This window comes from Lipotes vexillifer, unplaced genomic scaffold, assembly GCF_000442215.2.
Source record: "Lipotes vexillifer unplaced genomic scaffold, Lipotes_vexillifer_v1.1 scaffold409, whole genome shotgun sequence".
NCBI classification, from domain to species: domain Eukaryota; kingdom Metazoa; phylum Chordata; class Mammalia; order Artiodactyla; family Lipotidae; genus Lipotes; species Lipotes vexillifer.
Window position 1 is genome coordinate 108,026 of NW_006785162.1, and position 15,723 is coordinate 123,748.

Consider the following 15,723-nt stretch of genomic DNA (forward strand, 5'->3'; position numbering starts at 1 on the left):
ATCCTCCCAGACGAGGGCACGGACCCGTGTCCCCTGCATCGGCAGGTGGACTCTCAACCACTGCGCCACCAGGGAAACCCTATCCAGCCTTTTTGAACAAGGAAGTAATACAGTTACAAATTTATTTTACAGTGTAATTCTGGCAGTCACGTAAAGGATCGATTAGAGTCAGATATGGTATTAAGTAGGGAGGTAACTTAGAGGTTCTTGTAGTGGTCTAAGTGAGAAATGGTAAGGTCCTTATTAAAACATGAAAAAGCGTAAGGGCGTGAGACACCTGTTGGAATACGCTTGTTAAGATTAACACTTGATTACTTATTGGATGTAGAATGATGAAGAGAGGGGAGAAAGGAATTGGAAATATTGTTGGTGTTCCTGGCTTGGGTGATCAAGAGAGAGATACTACTAATAATATTGGGAGCGTGTTAGAAGAAAGAAGAGGTTTTATTATTTTTTTAAATCAATTTTTATTGGAGTATAGTTGATTTACAATGTTGTGTTAGTTTCTGCTGTACAGCAAAGTGAGTCAGTTATACATATATCCACTCTTTTTTAAATTGAAAGAAGAGGTTTTAGACGTAAGATAATAAGTTCAGTTTTCAACATGCTGATTTTGAGTTGCTGCCAAAGCATCTCAGGAATGATCCTCCAACAGTGAGTTGCAAATGTGGTTAGAAAGAAGGTCAAATCAAGAGCTGTGAAGTTTTTGATGTATTAATGATAATTATAGATTACTGTGAAATTGCTGAGGGAAAATTCAGAGTGAGAATAAAGCCAGAAAAAATAAAGTCAGGCACCAGGAAGAGAAATCCAGAGAGGAGATTTGAGATGTAGATGATAAAGAGAAGAATCAGGAAGTTGCAGGAAGAGATTCTCAAGGAGACTGGACAACGGGTAAAATGGTGCAGAGAAGACTGAAGGGTATCAGTATTGAATATAAAGGAGACAGCATAGTTCTTTGGCAGAGTTGTTGTCTTACCGTATTATTAGCGGAATTTTGGCTTTGACCGTGGATAACATTATTTAGTAAAGTTTGCCTTGTAAATAGTGACTTTAAATTATTTAATAGGGGATCTAACGTTTTGATAGCAAATTCTCACGTTAGAATGATTTATTTTCAAAGTCTTCCACAAGGGGTTACTATTGTCTAGAAAAACAAAATCTGTTACGTTGTCTACAATGTGCTGGTATCTTTGGGCTATACTTGCAGTGCTGTGTTTTTCTTCAGCACTTAGATAATTTCTTTATGGCTAGAGAAGAAAAGAAACAGGTGAAGGATTGGATTTGAAATAGAATGTTCCTTTGGCACTGATACGAAGTGGTGAGGGCATGGCTGGTAGGGACTACAAGCCTTTCAGCTCTGTTATTGCTTCATGCCTTAATCTTGTTATCTATCTCTATTTTAAAAAACTTTGAGATAATTTCAAGCTTACAGAAAAGTTGTAAGACTGTTACAAAGAACTCCTTTATACTACTCATCCAGATTTCCTAGTTCACATTTTACCACATTTGCCTTATTCTTTCCCTTTCTCTTTCTTCTTGAACCATTTAATAAATTTATTTCATTTTTTATTTTTGGCTGCGTTGGGTCTTCATTGCGGTGCGCGGGCTTCTCATTGCAGTGGCCTCTCCTATTACGGAGCACGGCGAGTGGGCTTCAGTAGTTTTGGCGCACAGGCTTAGTTGCTCCACAGCATGTGGGATCTGCCCAGGCCAGGGCTCAAACCCGTGTCCCCTGCATTGGCAGGCAGATTCTTAACCACTGCGCCACCAGGGAAGCCCTTCTTGAACCATTTAAAAGTTGTTACAGACCTGAAGCCACATGACTAATTAATTAATTAATTTATTTATTTATTTATTTTTGGCTGCGTTGGGTCTTTGTTACTGTGCGCGGGCTTTCTCTAGTTGTGGTGCGTGGGCTTCTCATTGCGGTGGCTTCCCTTGTTGCGGAGCACGGGCTCTAGGCACACAGGCTTCAGTAGTTGTGGCACGCGGGCTCAGTAGTTGTGGCATGTGGGCTGTAGAGTGCAGGCTCAGTAATTGTGGCGCACAAGCTTAGCTGCTCCGTGGCATGTGGGATCTTCCCGGACCAGGGCTTGAACCCGTGTCCCCTGCATTGGCAGGTGGATTCTTAACCACTGTGCCACCAGGGAAGTCCCACATCACTCTTTAATTCTTCAGTGTATGTTTCCTGAAAAAGACATTCTCCACAGTACAACCATCAACATCAGGGGATTAACATTGATACCCATCTAGTCAGCAGTCCCCAATTCAGACTTTGCCAGTTGTCCTCATAATATCTGTTATGGGTCTAGGATCTAATCCAGGATAGTGCATGTCTCTTTAGTCTCTTTAATCTGGAACAGTTCTTTAGTTTTTCCTTGTCTCTATGACCTCCACATTTTTGAAGAGTCCAGTCAAGTTACTTTATACATTGTCTCTCAATTTGGGTTTAACTATTGTTTCCCCATGATTTATATTCAGGTTATGAATTTTTGGCAGTACTAGCATAGAAGCAGTGCTGTATTCTCAGGGCATGATATCAGGAAGCACATGCTGTCTCTGTCCCATTATTAGTGATTTTAACTTTTATCATGTAATTAAGATGTTGTTTGTCAGGTTTCTCCACTTTTTATTAGTTATAATTATTTTGTACTTATTAGGTAAGTAATAAGTCTTTGTGAGAAGATACTTTGAGATGATGTGAATAGCTATTCCTTGTCACACTTTCAGTCATTAATTTAGCAGGTGATTATTGCCAAATGGTGATTTTCTAACCTTATCATTCCTCCCTGTTTGATGCTGAAATTGTCCCAGATTTTCCAGTGGGAGTATCTTCAAGATGACTCCTGATAGGTCCTCATTATTCTTCAAACACTTCCTTATATTTTGCCTCATCTTGTGCTTTTATTCCCCTAAACTTGGACTTGGTCATTTCTCCTTTTAGGATAAAAAAATAGTGTGTAGAAACCAAAATCTGGGTGCTAGGTGTTCTCCTTGCTATTATAATGTCATCATTTCTAGGTCTTCTCCACTGTTGGAACTAGGAAAATATATGTATGCATATACCCCTCCCCACCTTTATCTATTTTTACATCTCTATATACTAAAGAACCATGAGTTCATATCAATACCATATCTCCCATCCCAGTACAACACCATAGTGTTTATTTTAGAATTCCATTCTCTGACAGTGAGAAACCTGGCTCCCATTGTCCTCCGTATATTTAGTTATTTGCTCAATCTATTGATGTAACCAATCTCCTGACCATCGTGGCTGAATTATTAGCTCTGGCCCTGCCTAACCTGCCAGCTGCATTGGCCAAATTCTGAGCCGTAAGGGGAAGGGGCTAATAGGGTTATCTTAAGGAATGTCTTTGGATTAGTATCATTCCTATTTCTATAGAGTACTATTTCTTTGGTTGACATCGTCTGGGAGCAAAGATCCTTGTGACAGAAGTTCACCTTGACTTAAAGTGGGTCAAGATACTTAGAGCCTTTAGAGCCTCCTTACTGCTGAGCTGAGGTTTGAAGTAGGTGGGGACAGAATGGCTGAAAGGGTTTAAGCCTGGCTGACAGGTGGGTTGTAATCCTAGATTTCACATGTTTATAGTCTTTGAGATCACAGATACTTTTTTGAAGTTACTAATATTTATTGAGCAGTTTGTGTGAACCACCACCCAAGGCACCTTACACATTATTTCTAAGTATCATAAAAGCTTTGTGATGTTTTTTCACCTACAAAATGAGAATAATAATAGTACCTGCCTCATAAAGCTTTTCTGATGATTAAATGGTTAAATCCACTTAAAACTCATGGCTTAGTGCCTAGCAGTTAATAAGGGAGAAATAAATGTTAGCTGATTAGTGATAGTGGTGGTTGTATCATCTCTGTTTTACAGATGTGGAGACAGGATCAGAAAGGTTATTTGTCCAAAGTTTATACAACTTAATTTGAAAATCCAGAATGTAAACTCTGGTCCTTTTTTTTCCCTTTTAGACCAGATGTACACCTTCCCCCCATTTCACTTTCTTGTGCTGTTTCCTCTTCACTACATTGTTTCTTGATTTGGGGCTTTTAAGCTAAGAAGAAAATATTAGACATATAATTCAGAAGTTTACTGTTTTTAGCTAAATTTAGCTGATCTTTCAGACTTGCCCAGATACCTTGGATAAAGGTTGTAGGATGGAGGGGGTTGCCTCCTGGGCTGTAGTTGATACAGCAAGTGTGGGCGATCCAGGGATTGTCACACGAGAGGAGGAAAGCCCCACAAGGGCCAAGACAGTTGAGCACCTATAGGCTGTCACCTGGAGAAGAGGGAGGGCATAGGTAGCGCTGCACAGAAACATGAGGACATGCTAGGGAAGTCTTGCCCATTCCATGTATCACAGATGTCACGTATGTCCTGCTCCTGGCTCCCTAGTAGTAAGATCATATTACATCTCCCAAGACCCTGGAATTTCTGCCAATTCCCGACTCTTTTCAGATCCCCCCCTGCCGTCAGGATCCTGCATCTTTATGTACTTTTTCTGCGTTATGCAGCTTGACTGTGCGTGAAAATTAAAATTCTTCTAGTTTTCTCAGCCAATCCACACAAAAGAGTGGTGACTATTGTGGATATTAGTAAAGATTCCTTAGAGGAAATCATTTAGATTTCAGGAGTTTTCATTGCACGCCTGAGGAGAGACTATTTGACTTTTCTGATCTCTGAAAACTCTTCTTGGCTCCCTGCTATTGGGTGCTTTATCTCTGGTCCTTCCCAGGAAGGACTCAGCTTCCTTGACACTGCCTTTCCCTTGGAGGATTTCTTACTCCCCTTCCTCTCCCAGCAGAGCATTTTAGTTTTTCCTGCTCCAAATACAGGTACACAAAGCCATCAGGGTGCCCAGAACAACAGATGCCCTCTTGTTACTATGATCCTTCTTTAGAGAGCAATCAAGGTTATATTTAGCACAAAGTGTTTCGTGTTATCTGTTCAACAGAGCTTGCAGTCTCAGATTCCTACAGGCTTAGGCAAGATTGGTGAGTAGGTGGAGTTGAAGAGAGGTTTGCCTTTTTGCTGGGGTTAGCCCTATTCAGCTTCAGCTGTGGTTGTGATGTGTATGTGCAGACCCAGTGATGCCAGATCTGACTTTTCAAGAAAAGCTTGAAATCTAAGCTTTAGTGTGAATTTATTTTTTAAAATGTTGTGGTCAGTGCATTTAAAATAGCTAGTGGAAAGCTTTCTGTGGCACAGCGGGCCATAGAAATGTAGTTGTTAAGGAGGAGCAAATGTGGTAGTTAGGGAGGAGGGCCTGCTTTTTGTGTGTATCTCTTTCTACAAATCTATTCCTACCTTGGGTTGGGAATTACTGAGAATCAGAGACTTGGAGGAGTGTGTCTTTAGTGACCCAGACTCAGACCAGCAGTGCTGCCACCCCTTACCTGCACTCCGCTTATGAAAACTTTTGCATCCCTGCTGTACACATAAAAGTGTGAATGAATGGTGTGTCTCCTCTTGAAGGGTGGGTTGTGTTTTTTTTGTTTCTTTTGTTTTCTTTGCGGTACGCGGGCCTCTCACCGTTGTGGCCTCTCCCGTTGCGGAGCACAGGCTCCGGACGCGCAGGCTCAGTGGCCATGGCTTACGGGCCCAGCTGCTCCGCGGCATGTGGGATCTTCCCAGACCGGGGCACGAACCCGTGTCCCCTGCATCTGCAGGCAGACTCTCAACCACTGCGCCACCAGGGAAGCCCGGTGGGTTATTTTTTGAAAGTTGAATTTAGCTTTAAGGAAGCAAATATAAACAGTTTATTCAGAACTTAGATAACCAAAACATTCAGTCATCCAGATTTTGGTTCCTTTGTAATCTCTAGTCATAGTTTTTACTCCACATTTGAAATATTTAGGTCAAGATATTATGTTACTGTAGCTTTAGAGTTGAGTGTGTTTCAATTTTTGGAAAATATGATGATTCATGTATATATGAATTATGTTCATTGAAACCCCACTCAGGGACTTCCCTGGTGGTCCAGTGGTAAAGAAACTGCCCTACAATGCAGGGGACTCGGGGTCGATCCCTGGTCAGGGAACTAAGATCCCACATGCTGCGGGGCAACTAAGCCTGCATGCCATATCTACTGAACTCGCACGCCTCAACTGGAGCCCACGTGCTGCAAAACTACAGAGCCCACGCATTCTGGAGCCTGTGCACCACAACTACAGAGCCCATGTGCCCTGGAGCCTGTGCGCCACAACTAGAGAAGAGAAAACCATGCCACAACTAGAGAAGCCCCTGTGCCGCAACGGAAGATCCCGCATGCCGCAGCTAAGACCTGATGTAGCGAAAAATAAAATAAAAAAATAATAAATAAATCTTAAAAAAAAAGAAACCCCACTCACATTCAACAATCATTTCTTATATTGCAATCTACTAGTTTATAGAGTTTTCAACTTTTTTCTTCTTTAATACTTGTTACTTTATTTAAATATAATTTTAATTTTATATTGTAGTTGATTTACAATATTGTGTTAGTTTCAGGGGTACAGCAAAGTGATTCAGTTATACATATATACATATCCGTTATTTTTCAGATTCTTTTCCCATATAGGTTATTACAGAATATTGAGTAGAGTTCCCTGTGCTATACAGTAGATCCTTGTTGATCCCAAACTCCTAATTTATCCCTCCCCCCCACCCTTCCCCTTTGGTAACCATAAGTTTGTTTTCGAAGTCTGTGAATCTGTTTCTGATTTGCAAAAAAGTTCATTTGTATCATTTTTTTAGATTCCACATATATTCCAAATATCATACGATAGGTGTCTTCCTCTTTTTTACTTCACTTAGTATGATAATCTCTAGGTCCATCCATGTTGCTGCAAAATGGCATTATTTCATTCTTTTTTTATGGCCAAGTAATATTCCATTGTATATATGTACCACATTTTCTTTATCCATTCCTCTGTCGATGGACATTTAGGTTGCTTCCATGCCTGGCTATTGTAAATAGTGCTGCAGTGAATGTTGGAGTGCATGTGTCTTTTTGAATTATGGTTTTCTCTGGGTATATGCCCAGTAGTGGGATTGCTGGGTCTTATGGTAGTTCTGTTTTTCATTTTTTAAGGAATCTCCATACTGTTCTCCACAGTGGCTGTATCAATTTACATTCCCACCAACAATGCATGAGGGTTCCCTTTTCTCCATGCCCTCTTCAGCATTTATTGTTTGTAGATTTTTTGATGATGGCCATTCTGATCGGTGTGAGGTGATACCTCATTGTAGTTTTGATGTGCATTTGTCTAATGATTAGTGATGTTGAGCATCTTTTCATGTGTTTGTTGGCCATCTGTATGTCCTCTTTGGAGAAATGTCTGTTTAGATCTTCTGTCCATTTTTTGATTGGGTTGTTTGTTTTTTGATGTTGAGCTGCATGAGCTGTTTGTATATTTTGGAAATTTATCCCTTGTCAGTCACTTGGTTTGCCAACATTTTCTCCCATTCTGTGGATTGTCTTTTCATTTTGCTTATGGTTTCCTTTTCTGTGCAAAAGCTTTTATGTTTAATTAGATCCCATTTATTTGTTTTTATTTCCATTATTCTAGGAGGTGGATCCAAAAAGATACTGCTTCGATTTATGTCAGAGTGTTCTGCCTGTGTTTTCCTCTAAGAGTTTTATAGTGTCCGGTCTTATGTTTAGGTCTTTAATCCATTTTGAGTTTATTTTTGTGTATGGTGTTAGAGAATGTTCTAATTTCATTGCTTTACATATAGCTGTCCGGTTTTCCCAGCACCACTTATTGAAGAGACTGTCTTTTCTCCACTGTATATTCTCGCCTCCTTCCTAGATTAATTGACCATAAGTGCGTGGGTTTATTTCTGGGCTTTCTATCCTGTTCCATTAATCTATATTTCTGTTTTTGTGCCAGTACCATATTGTCTTGATTACTGTAGCTTTGTAGTATAGTCTGAAGCCAGGGAGCCTGATTTCTCCAGCTCTATTTTTCTCTGTCAGGATTGCTTTGGGTCTTTTGAATTTCCATTACAAATTTAAAATTTTTTCGTTATAGTTCTGTGAAAAATGCCATTGGTAATTTGATAGAGATTGCATTGAATCTGTAGATTGCCTTGGGTGGTATAGTCATTTTGACAGTATTGATTCTTCCAATCCAAGAACATGGTATATCTTTCCGTTTGTGTCATTTTTGATTTCTTTCATCAGTGTCATATAGTTTTCAGACTACAGGTCTTCAGCCTCCTTAGGTAGGTTTATTCCTAGGTATTTTATTCTTTTTGATGCAGTCATTATTGGGATTGTTTCCTTAATTTCTCTTTCTGATCTTTTGTTGTTAGTGTATAGAAAAGCAAGAGATTTCTGTGTATTAATTTTGTATCCTGCAACTATACTGAATTCATTCATGAGCTCTAGTAAGTTTTCTGGTAGTATCTTCAGGATTTTCTGTGTATAGTATCATGTCATCTGCAAACAGTGACAGCTTTACTTCTTTTCCGATTTGGATTCCTTTTCTTTCTTTTTCTTTTCTGAGTGCCAATGGCTAGGACTTCCAGAACTATGTTGAGTAAAAGTGGTGAGAGTGGACATCCTTGTCTTGTTCCTGATCTTAGAGGAAATGCTTTCAGCTTTTTATTGTTGAGTACGATGCGAGCTGTGGGTTTGTCATATATGACCTTTATTATGTTGAGGTAGGTTCCCTCTATGCCCACTTTCTGGAGATTTTTTGTCATAAATGGGTGTTGAATTTTGTCAAAAGCTTTTTCTGCATTTATCAAGTTGACCATATGGTTTTTATTCTTCAGTTTGTTAATGTGGTGTATCACACTGACTGATTTGCGGATATTGAAAAGTCCTTGCATCCCTGGGATAAATACCATTTGATCATGGTGTGTGATCCTTTTTTGTGTGGTATCTTTGTCTGGTTTTGGTATCAGGGTGATGGTGGCCTCATTGAATGAGTTTAGTAATGTTCCTTCCTCTGCGATTTTTTGGAATAGTTTTAGAAGGATAGGTGTTAATTCTCTCAATGTTTGATAGAATTTGCCCGTGAAGCCATCTGGTCCTGGACTTTCGTTGGAAGTTTTTAAATCACAGTTTCAATTTCAGTACTTGTGATTGGTCTGTTCATATTTTCTATTCCTTCCTGGTTCAGTCTTGGGAGATTGTACTTTTCCAAGAATTTGTCCATTTCTTCTAGGTTGTCCATTTTATTGGCATATAGTTGTAGTAGTCTCTTATGATCCTTTGTATTTCTGTGGTGTCAGTTGTAACTTCTATTTCATTTCTGATTTTGTTGATTTGAGCCCTCTCCCTTGTTTTCTTGATGAGTGTAGCTAAAGGTTTATCAGTTTTGTTTATCAGTACTTGATACTTTAAATCTTTATGGTCTCATCAAAAATAGTTTTGGCAGCAGCAACTAAATAAGATTGTTTATATTAAAAACTTGCTTATATCAAACATGTAGCCATCAGTAGTTGTCTCACAGATTGCTATTCCAGGAGGAGTAGACTTTGACAGTTACCATGGTGAAAACATTTGAGGCAAATATGGTTAAAATTGATTTAAAAGAAAGGGGTAATTTTTCTTTGTTTCTCATATGGTGCTTTAATGTTTTCTCCTAAATGCACTGCAGGTATCAACTCAATTGTGGCCATTGCATCATACACTGGATATAATCAAGAAGACTCTGTTATCATGAACCGTTCAGCTGTAGACCGAGGCTTTTTCAGGTCAGCTATTTATAAAAGTTGTCAAAATACACATATGGTGGAAATATTAATATTTTATTTTTAAAAAGTTCTTTAAAAATAGGTGCGAATTGTGTGTTTTCCAAACTTTTGGGGTTTTGAATGTCAGTCCGGAAGAAATTTTGATCTGACAGCAGAGAAATTTTTCTGTTAGGATATTTAATCTTCTGCCTCCATTCATGAAACGTTGTGGGTATCTGCCAGGCACATGTTGTTGTATGGTTTCCTATATAGGGGTTAGTGTGGTAAAATCAGTGCCCTACTCCAGAAAGCAAAAGGCCTGGGTGATGGTCACGAACAACTGAAGACACTGCTTCTTGTATCTGAGGATTTTCAGTTGCTAATATTTTGAGCCCCCCTTTATTTGTAAGCAAATAAATGTTTGTGTTTAGATAATATAGAAATGTCTAAAGTAAAAATAAACCTAGAGTTTTAGGACCCATGAATATTGGGTTAGCTAAAAAGTTCGTTTGGGTTTTTTGGTAAGATGTTATGGAAAAACCCGAATGAACTTTTTGGCCAACCCAAAAACTACTATTAAAATTATAGTATATTTTCTTTTTCAATCTTATTTTCGATTCTTCAGTTTATTTTATTGTCAAACATTAATCTCAAATCCATGGTATGTGAAAGTTGGTTAAAAAACTGGGAGTTAAGAAGAGAGGGTGGATTTTTTCTTTATAGTTTTCAGAGGATAGGCACTAAGACCAGAGGTGGACGTTATAGCTTAATATCATAAACTTCTCACTAGAAATATTGGGACAGATCCTGGGTGACCACCTCTGAGGGTTATTATGGGAGGGATTCTTATTTTGGGTAGGAGGTTGGACTCAGTGACATTAGTCCTTCCTGGTCTCACATATAATTCCAGCTCTGTTAAGGTTATGGGTCAAATGCTACATGTGTGGCCTGTGTAATAGCTCTTAAGACTTAACTTTGACCCTTAATACAGTTAACTCTTGTCCCAGATTCATCGTTTAAATTGCCATCGTTTAAATTACCACATATCAATTAAGTAAAATTTATTGGTATGTTCTAAGCCCTATTATTAAAGGAAAATAGAAGTTAACTTTAGAACCATGTGTTTTTAGGTCTGTTTTCTATCGATCATACAAAGAACAGGAGTCTAAAAAAGGGTTTGATCAAGAAGAAGTTTTTGAGAAGCCTACACGTGAAACTTGCCAGGGTAAGCAATACTGACACTGAAATTATGGAATTCAAAGTTAGCTTACCATGGTTTTCCTGATTAATTTTTTGGGTTTTGCCCGCCCCCCCCCCCCGTCTTTTGCCATGTGGGAGTATGTTTTCTTATTATTCTTAGAGCTTATATTAAGGAAATAGGTATATTTGCCAGAAGTCTTTGCACCTAGGAGTGGGCTTGCTATAGTCCTTCCATTCTGCTAGGTCTTGCATTGAGGAGGGAATTTAGGAAATCAGAGAGGTCATGTAATTTCATGGGACACACCTCAGCCCCATTCTCACTTGTACTGTGTCCTGTCCCTCAGTTTATCTATTTGCATGGGAACTTTCTCTCCTCTTCACATTGTGGTGTGACCATAGTGTTTGTCTAGCCACACTATTTGTATGTATTTAACAAATAACTAATGAGAGGATACCTAGAACTTTCTGTTTCTTCTGAAAAACTCAAAACTTATTTTCTAGTTATTATTTTTACAGACACTTAAAAGCTGTATAAAGTGGGATGGATGGGATTTCCCAGGGAAAAGGGTTATCTCTCCTACAGTTTTGGCTTTTCTTTCTTTTTTTTTTTTTTTTTTTTTTGCGGTACGTGGGCCTCTCACTGTAGTGGCCTCTCCCGTTGCGGAGCACAGGCTCCGGACGCGCAGGCTCAGCGGCCATGGCTCACGGGCCTAGCCGCTCCGCGGCATGTGGGATCTTCCTGGACCGGGGCACGAACCTGTGTCCACTGCATCAGCAGGCAGACTCTGAACCACTGCGCCACCAGGGAAGCCCAGTTTTGGCTTTTAATAGTATTGCATGAGAAGTAAAATGTTTTTTTTTTCCTTAGGTATCTTCCTATTACTCCATTTCCTGTGGGTGGTTCTCTGTGGTAGTGAATTGATGTTCAGTGGAGTTAAGATTATAGAAGATTAAATTCAAACTTTCTGTTGGAGTTTATATGTAGAGGACATAGATACTCTTCCTTATGCAATATAGAGATCAGAAGATGGCAACACACTTATCCAAAGTCACTTAGCAAATGGAGAATCTGAATCAGCCCAATGCTTTACTACCGAGTTCAGAATAGTTTGTAGTATTTGGAATAAGGGCACATTACTACACATGTTAGAGATTCCTGTGAACTTCTCTCTGACTTGAAACTGATTTATATATTTGGCTTTTAATCTTTTGGGGAGGGGGATTATGGGACATTTTAAATACTTTTCTTTATGGTATTACCATTTCAGAAAATTCTGTCTCTTTCTTCTCAGGTATGAGGCATGCTATTTATGACAAGCTGGATGATGATGGTTTGATAGCTCCTGGGGTTCGTGTATCAGGAGATGATGTTATTATAGGCAAAACAGTCACATTGCCTGAAAATGAAGATGAATTGGAGGGCACTAATAGACGCTATACTAAGAGAGACTGTAGCACTTTTCTCAGGACTAGTGAGACGGGCATTGTGGATCAGGTTATGGTAACTCTCAACCAAGAAGGATATAAATTTTGTAAAATAAGGGTGAGTATAGCTTTGTCATATTGCTGTTTATAGAAAGTAAACCAGAATGACTTAACTAACCTATTTTTGTGTGAATTCAGGTACGCTCTGTTAGAATTCCACAGATTGGAGACAAATTTGCTAGTCGACATGGTCAAAAGGGTACTTGTGGTATTCAGTATAGACAAGAGGTAGGTGTCTTTTATCACCTCTAACCCAAAGTTTTGTTGAACATTTTAAATCAAAATGTTCTTTAACTTGAGAGCCCAGAGGCAGTAAAGGCTTGACTTTTAATTTTAGTGTTGTTGTTTTTTTTAGATTTTATTTATTTATTTATTTGTGGCTGCATTGGGTCTTCGTTGCTGTGTGTGGGCTTTCTCTAGTTGCGGTGAGCAGGGGCTGCTCTTCGTTGTGGTGCATGGGCTCTAGGCATGCAGGCTTCAGTAGTTGTGGCTCGTGGGCTCAGTAGTTGTGGTGCATGGGCTTAGTTGCTCCACGGCATGTGGGCTCTTCCCGGACCAGGGCTTGGACCCGTATCCCCTGCATTGACAGGTGGATTCTTAACCACTGTGCCACCAGGGAAGCCCTAATTTTAGTGTTGAATTAGTAGGTGAACACACTACGTTGAACAGAATTTAGGACATAGAAAAGTTTAGATGAGCGGGAGTTAGTTCTAGTTCTCTAGCTAAGAGATTTAAGTTTTTTTAAGTGTCTTTAAAAAAATTCCTTTATAGGATATGCCTTTCACCTGCGAAGGTATCACCCCTGATATCATCATAAATCCCCATGCCATTCCCTCTCGTATGACTATTGGTCACTTGATTGAATGTCTTCAAGGGAAGGTAAGAGATTTTCTTTAAAAATATAGGTTCCAAATTGATGTTTCTTCCGAAATGTTAGGTCATTTCTTTCATTTGAGCCAGGGTACTTTGGAAAAAGCCAATTTGACACTTAACTTGCCTGCTTTTAAATTGGTTTGATTATGTCTCTCTTTTTTGCCAAACTTTGCAAAGTTATGACTGAGAAGTTTTGCAAAATTTACTACATCCAGTCTTTACTTGTATATATGGTTATTCTTTTGACTGGTTCTTTTCTATAAATGGTGGTTAGTTCAGTGTGAACCTAATGGTTTTATAGCTATACTATTAGCTATGCATGCATCTTTCAGTGGAGGCTTTTCTGTTTTTAAGTATCTTATTAAGGCAGAGTGGCTACAGCTTAACACATGGATGGCTTGGTTTTAGGGCATTAAAATGTCATTTTCCTTGAGTCATAGGAAGTACTTGGGAGTCTCATTCTTTTTGTATCTGGCCTCACAGAGAGTTTCCTACTTGAAGGGTTATAATTGAGTTGTTTTTATTTTTTAGGTAAATTAGTTTGTTATGTTTTATGTAAAATGCTAATAAAAGGAACCTTACTATATTACAGCTTTCCATAACATAGATATTTAAGTTAATCCTTAATCTTAAGTTCAAAATCTTCCTTTCCAGAAAGGATTTTTTTTTAAATATATTTGTATTGACATAGACTTCTAAAGGGTGACAGAAGGAAGCAGCCTTTTAGAGATGACTTTTCTTTTTAAAGGTATCAGCTAACAAGGGTGAAATTGGTGATGCCACTCCATTCAATGATGCTGTTAATGTACAGAAGATTTCTAATCTTTTATCTGATTATGGCTACCATCTCAGAGGAAATGAGGTATGTTTGCTCTTACATTGGTAATTTGTTATGAGTATTCTTTTTTGTATGTGTGTAATTTCATTTTTTAAAAAATTAAAATTTTCATTAAAGTATACCACATACTCAAATTATGTGCAAAACCATAAATTTACAGGTTGATGAATTTTCACAAAGTGAACACAGCTGTGTGACTGGTACCCAGATCTTGAAAATTACCAGAACGCTTTTATGCCTAGATGCCCCCCTTGTGTCCCCTTCCAGTCACTACCATCATACCCCCCGCCCCCTGCCCCGGTGACTACTCTCTTTACACTAGTTTTCTCTGTTTTGATTTTTATAGAAATGGAATTATATAGTATATGCACATATATTCTTTGAACTTGTTTAATACTTTTAAGTCTGTGCTTCAAAATCTCTGTTTCAGGTCCTATACAATGGATTCACTGGTCGAAAAATCACATCACAAATTTTTATTGGCCCCACTTACTACCAGCGTTTGAAACACATGGTGGATGACAAGATTCATTCTCGTGCTCGGGGACCTATTCAGATCCTTAATAGGCAGCCCATGGAGGGTAGATCTCGGTAAGAGAGCTGCATCATCATCATTGTTATATAAAGGAATGGTTCTCAAATTTCTTGATTCCAGGACCCCAGAGGCTTTTGTCTGGGAGTTGTATCTTTTTTTGTTGTTGCACTGGGTCTTAGTTGCAGTAGGCAGGCTCCTTAGTTTAAATATTTTCCAAGTAAATTTAGTGATGAGTGACATTGGTTTACCTTTTTGCAAATCTTTTTTAATGAAGTGGTTTGTGAGAAGACAGCTGGATTATTGTGTCTGCTTCTGCATTCATCCCATTGCAGGATTTTATTTTTTATAATTAAGTATTGCTATATGAGGAAAATCTGACCTCACACAGATTTGTGTTTGGAAAGGGAAGAATATTTTAATAATTTTCAGGTGATCGTGGATTTTTTTTTTTTATGCTACACCAAAACAAGTTGTCCTTTTTTTTTAAATAAATTTATTTTTGGCTGCGTTGGGTCTTTGTTGCTTCGTGCGGGCTTTCTCTAGTTGCTCCGAGCGGGGGCTACTCTTTGTTGTGGTGTGCAGGCTTCTCATTGCGGTGGCTTCTCTTTATTGTGTAGCACGGGCTCTAGGCAAGTGGGCTCAGTAGTTGTGGCGCACAGGTTTAGTTGGTCCGCGGCATGTGGGATCTTCTCAGACCAGGGCTCGAACTCGTGTCCCCTGCATTGGTAGGTGGATTCTTAAAGTCCAAGTTGTCCTTTCTTAAAGGTTACTTGTGATGTAGAATTTGAAACCACTTAAGTGAATCTTTTATGTTTATTATATTAAAATCCATTGGCCTTATACTTTGTATCTTTTATACTTATGTAATTTTATAGTATCATATTTGGTCATTTGGAAAATATTTTCACTCAGCAGTGAAAGCGCTGAGTCCTAACCACTGGACTGCCAAGGAATTCCCTCTCACAGTCTGAATTTTTGTTGACTGCATTCCTGGGCTCTGTGTTCCTATTTTTCTTGTAAATAGGTAATCAGATCTAGAGCCTTGATGAGGTGAAGGGTTTGTGTTCTTTCACAGTAATACTTCAAAGGCAGTG

At 38.8% G+C, this 15,723-nt stretch overlaps 1 protein-coding gene across 1 annotated transcript in view; it reads left to right on the forward strand.

Annotated features, from left to right (window-relative positions):
- Positions 1–15,723, forward strand: part of POLR2B (RNA polymerase II subunit B) — a 46,378-nt gene that overhangs the window by 28,677 nt on the left and 1,978 nt on the right. Inside the window, exons 17-23 of the mRNA XM_007457214.1 lie at positions 9,623–9,719; positions 10,829–10,923; positions 12,191–12,441; positions 12,522–12,611; positions 13,155–13,262; positions 14,005–14,118; positions 14,525–14,685. Coding sequence (XP_007457276.1) covers positions 9,623–9,719; positions 10,829–10,923; positions 12,191–12,441; positions 12,522–12,611; positions 13,155–13,262; positions 14,005–14,118; positions 14,525–14,685 — 916 coding nt within the window. The remainder of the gene's footprint in view (positions 1–9,622; positions 9,720–10,828; positions 10,924–12,190; positions 12,442–12,521; positions 12,612–13,154; positions 13,263–14,004; positions 14,119–14,524; positions 14,686–15,723) is intronic.